The 9,216-nt window shown below is 38.0% G+C and overlaps 2 protein-coding genes across 2 annotated transcripts; both read right to left on the reverse strand.

Annotated features, from left to right (window-relative positions):
* Nucleotides 1-627: 627 nt before the first annotated feature.
* LOC108459355 (uncharacterized) lies at nucleotides 628-2,514 on the reverse strand. Its single transcript, XM_017758715.2, has 3 exons — nucleotides 2,098-2,514; nucleotides 1,023-1,144; nucleotides 628-923 (listed from the first exon to the last, which is right to left on the reverse strand). Exons 1-3 carry the CDS (start codon nucleotides 2,438-2,440, stop codon nucleotides 807-809), a joined length of 582 nt encoding a protein of 193 aa, XP_017614204.1. The 5' UTR covers nucleotides 2,441-2,514; the 3' UTR covers nucleotides 628-806.
* Nucleotides 2,515-2,850: 336 nt separating this feature from the next.
* On the reverse strand, nucleotides 2,851-8,983 carry LOC108458348 (ABC transporter C family member 14-like). The gene is made up of 10 exons (XM_017757702.2): nucleotides 8,617-8,983; nucleotides 6,295-8,470; nucleotides 5,872-6,192; nucleotides 5,700-5,786; nucleotides 4,971-5,600; nucleotides 4,723-4,887; nucleotides 4,298-4,592; nucleotides 3,615-4,135; nucleotides 3,469-3,532; nucleotides 2,851-3,391 (listed from the first exon to the last, which is right to left on the reverse strand). Exons 2-10 carry the CDS (start codon nucleotides 8,395-8,397, stop codon nucleotides 3,051-3,053), a joined length of 4,527 nt encoding a protein of 1,508 aa, XP_017613191.1. The 5' UTR covers nucleotides 8,398-8,470; nucleotides 8,617-8,983; the 3' UTR covers nucleotides 2,851-3,050.
* Nucleotides 8,984-9,216: the final 233 nt, after the last annotated feature.

A 9,216-nucleotide genomic window follows, 5' to 3' on the forward strand; every position in this document is an offset into this window, starting at 1 on the left:
CACCCGAAATGTGAGAGAGTTTGGACAAAAATATAGGCCCGACAAACAGGCTTAAACAAAAATAAGGCCCGTTTTTTAAACGGGCCGAGCCTCGAGTAAAACATTTTTGCCCAGGCTCGACCCAGCCCGACTCGAATTCATTAAAGGACAAAAAAAATATAATTTTTTTTAATATTTCTTTCTTGTTATTTTCTCCTTATTTTGCTACCATTTTACTATTATGTTACTACTATTTTGTTGTTATTATTTGGATATTGTATAAGACTTAATTTTGTTATTATTTTAGAGACATTTGCTTGTTAAGTTACATCTATCTTAGTGTTATTTAAGTATATATATTTTTTAAATTTATTTTCTATTTGTTGATAAATATTTATTTTGATATTTTTAGTATTTTTAATGTATTATATATATTTTAAAATTATATAAAAATTAATATGAGCGGGTTGGGTCGAGCCTAAGTTTTTGCATTTTTATCCAAGTCAAACTTGGGCAAAATTTTAAACCCATTTTTCGGGCCAGGCCAGGCCCGAGTCTAGCAAATGAGCCTAAACTTTTTGTCAGGCCCGGCCCATGCTCAAACTAAAGTAAGAAACTCAAAGCAGGGAAAGTCACCAATGAACTGAATTGAGACTGAAAATTGATACCTTTTACTGCATTGTCAAAATGAGAATACAATAATCTAAATTGAAAGTTGAGCCAGGCAACAAGTACAACATCATTTGATCATACTATAATCTATTTTAGAACTTCTCTACAAATTCCATAGCCCCGAGAGATTGCCATGCAAAAACTTGAAAACATTCTCAACTGGATAATATCAAAGGATTCTTATCTCCAAACATATGATACCTTTTGCATAGTTTCTCCAGAGTTGCAACTGAATGCTGCATCTTATTTAATTTTACATCCATGAACATTGCCTGTAATAGTAAAAGCAACAGTAAGCAAAACAACCATCCATAAGAGTTCAGTGAAATACTATAGGAACTACAAATATATGAAAGGAACACCAATCCCACCTGGTAGTCATCGCCATATTTCTCAATCAGCTGGCCAATGTAAAGACGTTGCATGGTGGTCAGTGGCTGTAAATGTCTGCTTTTTCCATCTCTTCGCTTCTTCCCCAGTGCTGTTTTTAAGTCTGCAAAGGCAAACATAGAGCATGTTAAAATGGTCGATTGAGAAGGGAAAAGGGTTGCAACTTCTGCATTTCACGCATTATTCCTAAAAGTAAGATAAAAGTATTTCAGAAAGAGAATGATCCAAAGCTTATTTTTAAACCTATTCATGTTTAATTCATGTTAGTTGAGAAGATGTTCACTTAATTAAAATTATGAGTTCAAACAAAGATGTTTGTGAACATTGAATGAACATGTCCATGAAGGCATAATCAAACATTTTAGTGGACAATGAAAAACCTATTCATGAACAATAAGCAAACAAACCACAAATAAAAATATTTATTAATTTTAAATATGAAACAATTCAACATAAAAATTAATAATTATATTAGAAAAAAAAAACAATAGTATATTAATAATAATTGAAGAACAAATGAGGTTTAAATGATTCATAAACGAGCTTGTTCGTGAACTTAAATGAACATCTCATACTTCATCCCTATTTGGTTCATAATCAAGCCTGGTCGTGCATATAAAAAAGGCTTAACCACAAATTTGGCCTCTGAACCATACCGCTTTTCTCACTTAGGTACTTAAAGTTTTGTTGTCAAAAGCAGTACTTAAACTATCAATTTTATATTAGTTTACCCCGAAAGTGGTACATTCTTATTGGTTAGTGAGACGAAATTGATTAAAAAACTTGAAAAAAGTGTTATAATTTGAAGGCCAATTTTGCATTTAATCCTAAAATAACTAAATATGCTTTGTTTGATTTCAGTTCTCAAAAATTATTTACATAAACAAACATTCATCATATTCATTTATAGCCCTAAGAAAGACTTCAATTTCACAATTGCATCAAATTCATTGGTTACTTTATTTTTAATCTAAAAGGAACCTTCTTCCAATTTACCTAACTAGACCTCAATACCGAAACGCAGAAACAGTAGAGAAGGGTAAAGGGCAGACTAACCATCCTCTTCGAGATCGCTGCCCGAATCAATGGGCTCGAATTCATCAGCCGGTTCATCGGAAGGCGGAGAATGAGGGACTTGGAGTGAATCGCTCTCCACGATGTGGGAAGTACGAGAACGAACGCCGAGGTAGTTAGGGTTAGAAACGATCCCAAAGGACTTGTAGTTTTGGATGACGCTGGCTTTGTCGTCCCACTTGGAGAGGGCATCGTCGACGTTGGCGAGTGAACGGAGCTTGGGAGGAAGAGTGAAGCATGGCTTAAAGACGTGAGGGTTTTTCCTGGGGAGACCCACTTTGACCTTGGCACGAGATTGTTTGTATTTCCTTCTCGACCTCCCCATCGGATCTACCTCTCTCTCAAAATTTGTTGGCTAGGGTTTTTGCAGGGTTTTTAATTTACGTTAAATTACAATATATAGTATTCCCATTTCAGTTTCAGAGACGAGAGAGTTATAAACGACGCCGTTCCGAATCGGGAAGATTAAAAAGAAAATAGAGTGGGGTTTCATAGTTTGGGCTTACCATTGAAGTAGAAAAAATTGAGGCCCTTTATTATCAGTCGTTTGCTTCTATTTTATGATATTAGAAAATGTCAAATGTGTGGTTTATTTTTTCTAAAACACATAGTTTTCATTACATTTTATGTTGTAATTTTAATTTAATTGAGTTTTTCTTTTTTTCCTTTTATGCTATATAAATTTCAATGCGAGAATTAAAAATGAGTCATAAATATTTAATTTCAAATTTCGAATTAATTAAACTAAATTTGAGATAAATTTACTTAAAATCAATATCCAATATATAGAAATCAATGCCAATACTACACACTTTATATAACCACTTTATTTTCTAAGATAGGAAATAGCACATTTTTTGCAAACTATAGATAAATATATGCTAGGCAGCAAATTAGAAAATTATGTCCAGCCAGCCAGGGCCTTGGTTCGGCGGCTATAGTCCAGCAGAGCGATCAGCGTATTCTTGAACCAATGCTGCGAACAATGTTGGCCTCTCAAGCAAGCGTGATGGTGGCTCAAATTCTTTTGCCCTTCCTGCATCCATCACCAGAACCCTGTCACAGTCCATGACTGTGGGTATTCTATGAGCAATGCTGATAATGGTGCAGGCTGAAAACTCTTCCCTTACGATCTTTTGGATTACAGCATCCGTTTGCGAGTCAACCGATGCGGTTGCCTCGTCCATGAACAAAAGCTTGCTGTGCTTTAGTATAACCCTCCCTAAGCACAAAAGCTGCCTTTGCCCCACACTCCAGTTGTCCCCATTGTCCACCACTATATCACACAACACAAACACAATTTTGGTGATTTTCAAGCACTATTTCATACATGAAAACTTGAGAATCACTTACCTAAGGAATCGAGTTTATCGGGTTTTGATGCCACCACGTCTTTAAGTTGGCACCGCTCGAGGCTCTGTGAAAAACATGCATTGTCCTTTAGAAAGAAAGGAAATGAAATGGCTCATGTTGTTTGTTTGGAATGACATTTTTTTTACCTTCCAAATCTCTTCATCTGAAAACTGGCCTACAGGGTCTATGTTGCTTCTCACAGTTCCTTCAAATAGGACAGGTTCTTGTGGGATGATCCCAAAGCGTGACCTTATATCATGCAGCCCTAAAATGCAGATATCTCTACAATCAATGATTATCTTCCCTGCTGTTGGTTCAACCAGCCTAAACAGAACTTGGATTAATGTTGACTTCCCACTCCCCGTCCGACCAACAACACCGATCTTTTCGCCTCCTTTAATGCTCAGAGTAATGCCTTTAAGTACAAGAGGAGTGTTCGGCCGGTATCTAACCTGCAAGTCTTTGAGCTCAACATTGCCATGGGTAGGCCAATTCGGAGGGGGAAGACGGTCCTCAATATGCCATGCTGCTTCTGGCTGAATACTTGAGAATTGCTTTATTCTTTCAACTGAAACCATCCTATTTTCCACGAAACAACTTAAAAATATGGCCCAAAACAACACTCCATTGAGGGACAACCCGTATGACAGAGATAACCCAACATTTTCTGCATTATACAAAAAAAATTACCATCATCTACATGCAAGTCTCCCCTAAGATGAGGTATGAACTTACTTGAAACATGAGATAATTGGTTTAACTAGGCTAATGAACCATATGCTACACATGAAAATATTTTTCACAAACATACTTGTAGCATATGCTTTACCTGGCCTAACAATGCTACTAGGTAACAAAATCATACACATGGTAGAAAGGCAGAGGACTACGGTCCCGATAAGTTCCAAACGGAAGCCTAACCACTCATTGGATCCATTGTTGTGGAAATCCATGCGTAAATTGGAATTAACTCTGTCAACATTTTCCTGACAAAAACTATCCTCCTTCCTGAAAGCACGAATCGTCATGACTCCAGTGATGCTTTCCGAGAAGTGATGGATGACAGGAGCTTTAGTGATTGAATCGAGGCGAGTTAGTTCACGAGATGATGCTAGGTAGTATCCCTGCAATTCAAGAGAAATGAACATATCAATCATCAAATGGACCTTGTATAATCTGTCATGTCATGTTAGCTATGTGTTATAAGATGTTGGATTGTTACAAAAATGGGTCATTATGAAGATGCATACATACCCTGTACCAGTAGTTCAGCCAACCAAGTGGAATTATCAAGAATACTGAGGGCCAAGCATATTGACAAGTGATTATGAAGATACTTAGCAGTGCAATGTACATAGATATAGTAATCCCCATAACAAATGGCACAAAGATATCGATATTAGTCTGATCACTGGATACCTGTGGATTAAACAGAAGGAATATATCAGTCCTAAGATATCAATATTAGGACATATATGCCATGATGAGGTTCAAAACTTTACCCGACTTAAAATTCTTCCCGACGGTGTGGTATCGTAAAAGGAAATAGGGGCATGCAAGATGCTTTGAAGAATTTGTCTGAAAAATATTTGTGATGTCTTTAGCCCCATAAGTGTGACGAAAAAGGATCGGATCACTAACAACACAATAGACACCACTGCCATGATAGCGTAAACCGAAATAAATAGTGAAGGGTTGAATGAAACAGCATGTTCAGGTGAAGTTTCATATGACAACCAATAATCGCCAGCCATTAAAGACGCTTGCCATGACAGAGATAATAGCAACACTGCAGCCACACCCCACCAGCCAAAAGCTTCAGTGCAGTACATTTTATACACCTGCAAGCTGACTTGACCAGTTTCCCTCTCTTCTTCTTTGATTAGCTTAGAATCCCCCTTATCTGATTTCGGGTGGTCTTGAGACTTATTTTCACCATCTGCTTCCCCAATGTTGGAAACAACCTGATTAGATTTGGATGTTTTGGAGGAACCTTCAGCAGGCATGGTGTTGCCTGCTTGAACAAGTTCCATAGCTGTTTCATGTGCAGCTACAAGAGCTCCAAAATCTGTGCCGGAATCTAGTAAATCATTATACTTCCCTGACTGTACTATCATCCCATCTCGCATCACCTGGAATTTACACAAGGAATTTTTTCGAAACATCAAGTACTTGTACATGAATGTCTGCTTTTGTCATTTCCATAAAACAGATAAAACATGTCTACTTACCAAAATAAAATCAACATTGTGCAAGAAGTCCACTTGATGAGTTACAAGCAAAATAGTCTTCTCTTTGAGAGCTCCTCTCAGACATTCCTGCAGACAAAAACAAAATAAAAATAGAAATGGCAAATTTCTCACATATTCTTTACGTCAAAAATGAATCAAATAACAGTGTGACCTTAAATATGTCTGTCCCAGTATGAGCATCAACAGCACTAAAGATGTCATCGAGAAGGTAGATGTCACGATCCTGGTAAACCGCTCTGGCAAGCTGTATTCGTTGCTTTTGCCCGCCACTAAGGTTAATTCCGCGCTCTCCAATTTCAGTCTGGTCACCAAACTCCATCATGTCCAGGTCTTTCTCCAAGCAACAGACCCTTATAACTTCCCTGTATTTCTCCCTGTTCATCGGCAGACCGAATAGGATGTTCTCTTCGATTGTCCCGTTCTGGATCCAAGACGTTTGAGCTACATATGCAGTTGTCCCACAAAGCTTAACCTGTCATGTAAACAGCAAGAACTATCTTTAACAATCATTCGAGGCCATTCAAGAGCTTTGGTCTAAGAAAAATTGCATGTTTAACAAATGCAACCATCATACCTTTCCTGATATTTTGTGCATCTCACCAAGAATAGAATCCAAGAGAGAGGACTTGCCAGATCCCACAGTCCCTACTATGGCGGTAAGCTCCCCTTTCTTGACCTCTAAATTTATATTTTTGAGAACCATCTCTCCAGTTTCATCATCCCAGCTAAACGCCGCATCTTTAACTTCCACAGCAATCGGACCATGGCGACTCTCCTGTCTCTCCACTGATGAATCATCCAACTCCTTGCTCAACATATAACTATCCAATCTCCCCAGTGAAATCATTGCTTGTGAAAGTGAGATCATAGACTGTGGGAATGTCCTGATGGGCTCTTGCAAGACCCTAAAGATAGTTATTGCTGTGAAAACTACCCCAGCATCAAGTCTCACACCTAATATAAGTGCAGTCCCAAATGTAAGAGTTGCTATCAGTAATGGCGTCGACCACATTACTATGATATTTCCAGATATCGAAAACAAGAATTTGCTTAGCCACCCGAACTCAGTCTCACGGAAAGATAGGATTCTTTCATTGAAGTGCTCTTCCCATGCCTGAAGCTTGATAACCCGCATGTAGTTAAGCATCTCGTTCATCGCCTTCATTCTCGAGTCTCGATTCTTCATCACATTGAATTGAAAACGATTGTTCCGTCTTGTCCCTATTACCACAAAGATAAAAATACCGAGCAGTCCAAGCATCGAAGTCACCACCGAAGCACCGAGGTACCCATACAAGAGCACCAAAGCAACAATAACTTGCAAAGGAGTCAACCAAATAGAATGGAGCTGCAACATCATATCAGAGAGCTGTTGAGCATCAACAACCATGTAATTCACAATCTGTCCCACCCCATGAGCTTGACGCGCGGAACAAGTTAGCCTTAGCCCTTTCTTGTATAAAGAAGTAATAAGAGTGCAGCGAATGAGCATCCCAAGCTTCTGAGAGTTGAAGTTATATTGGTGACCGGTCAACACTTCGAGAAACTTAGCAGCAAGGAGAACCAATATAAGGTAATATCCTTCATACGGCGAGCTTCTTTTCCCTGCAGTGTAGTCAACAAAGCTTTGGATCAAAATGGGACCAACGTACGTAACCGAGAGCCGCACAATTGCGAGGAATGCAGTGAAGGCAAGTTCCTTCCAAAAGCACCGCAACAATGCGGTTCGAACAGGGTACTCTGATTTCTCCTGCGGATTAGGCCAACTTGCTTCGAAGAGCTTCGACATCGTTTCAGCCCTATGCTCAGGCGAAAGAGTTGGAACTTCATCCATTTTGAGAGGGGACTTATAGCCTTTTTTCAACAGAGGATTCAACCAGAGCCAAAATGCCTTTGATACTACTGGAGCTGAAGCAAAGCCAGTGACATTGGATTTGCTCAAAAGCGGCTCATTGAACTTTGTCTCTTCATCCATTGCCGGTTCGGATTCTCCGGTCACTGATATACCAGTTGAACCACTAATAGCAACAACAAGAAGAAGAACTGATAATGGGAAAGAAGCAAAGGAAACTATATCATCCAACCTCAAATACCAATCCTGATTTGTTTGAACCACACGAACGATCCCAGTTACTGTAAACAACGAAACGATGATAAAATTCGCAGTCCAATAAATTCGGAGAAAGACAGGATGGTTAACAACATGAAATCTCTTCTCACAGATGATTAAGACAGCAATCACAGCATGAGTTATGGCTTGAATTAACCAAAATGATCCGTTAATTTGCTTCCAAGGCTCTTGGTTACTGCTATTATATGCAAGAACGCAGACAATAGTGTAACAAACCGCCAGCACAACCGTTACAATGACAGAGAGCTTGAACCATGTAGTCGTGCTGGAGTGGACCCTGTTGGCTATTATGAAAGGTTTGTTCATGTCAGAGCTGCCATGGTTATTACCTAAGAGTCTAGAATAAAGGTTGTTAACAACCACAAAGAAGAAAAGGGTAAGTAAGAACAGGAGATCAACTGCAGAGAAGAGAGCTCTCTGAGGACATGGGTTGAGGAAAATGAATCTCAGCCAGTGGATTATAATAGGAATAGATGTGTCCTCCGGAGATTGAATCACAGAGCTTGAACATGAAAGTGAAGTAAACCAAGTAGCCGATGATGCCATTTTCACTCAACTTGCCGTGAAAGAATACAAAAAATCACCTCTCGAATCAAATCAGCAAATTTCCTTGCATTCCCTGAAATAATAATAATAATAAATAAATAAATAAATAAGAGATCAGTACTTTGATTATTCAGAAAAAAAAATGGAACCCCATTAAAAGCAAAGAAAAGTTGTAAAACATCTATGGAAAATCAAACAAAAATGATCAGAAAATACAACCATGCAAAGATGACAGAACCAATCTGGAAGGCTGGAACCACTGTTTAACAAAGAAAAGCCTAAGCGAACATCAATGCTCTGGGGCAAAAGAGATGTCAGGAAATTTGTAGCAGAAAACAAACGAAAAAGACAAACAATAAAAAGCTAAGATTCAGTTGGGAATGCGTTCCATATGACAATATTTCAGAGGCGCCGTACAATGGTTGGTTCTAACACTAGGAGACACAAACCAATAAAACTTTTGTAGTTGCAGAAAAGAAAAACAAATGGTATGGAATATATATAACTGAGAATAGAGCAAAGATTATGGTTAACAATTTGATGTTGGTAACTACTCCAATTTGCTAGACAATAATCAACTTGGCCTTGCCATAAAAGACAAATGAATAACCTGGTCTTTTTGTTAGAAATACCTGCATATTTGATGTAAAAATGTTTTTTTATATGCATATTATAAAATATTTACCTAAAAGATCCTGAAAATGTAAAAATTAATTTGATATAAACCATTTTTAATTTTTTTTTCTTTCGTTATAGTTGGTATTTAATTACTGAAAATTCAACTCGTTTTTACCAACCTATTACATTTACTTAAAATTT

Source organism: Gossypium arboreum, chromosome 8, assembly GCF_025698485.1.
Source record: "Gossypium arboreum isolate Shixiya-1 chromosome 8, ASM2569848v2, whole genome shotgun sequence".
Lineage (NCBI taxonomy): Eukaryota > Viridiplantae > Streptophyta > Magnoliopsida > Malvales > Malvaceae > Gossypium > Gossypium arboreum.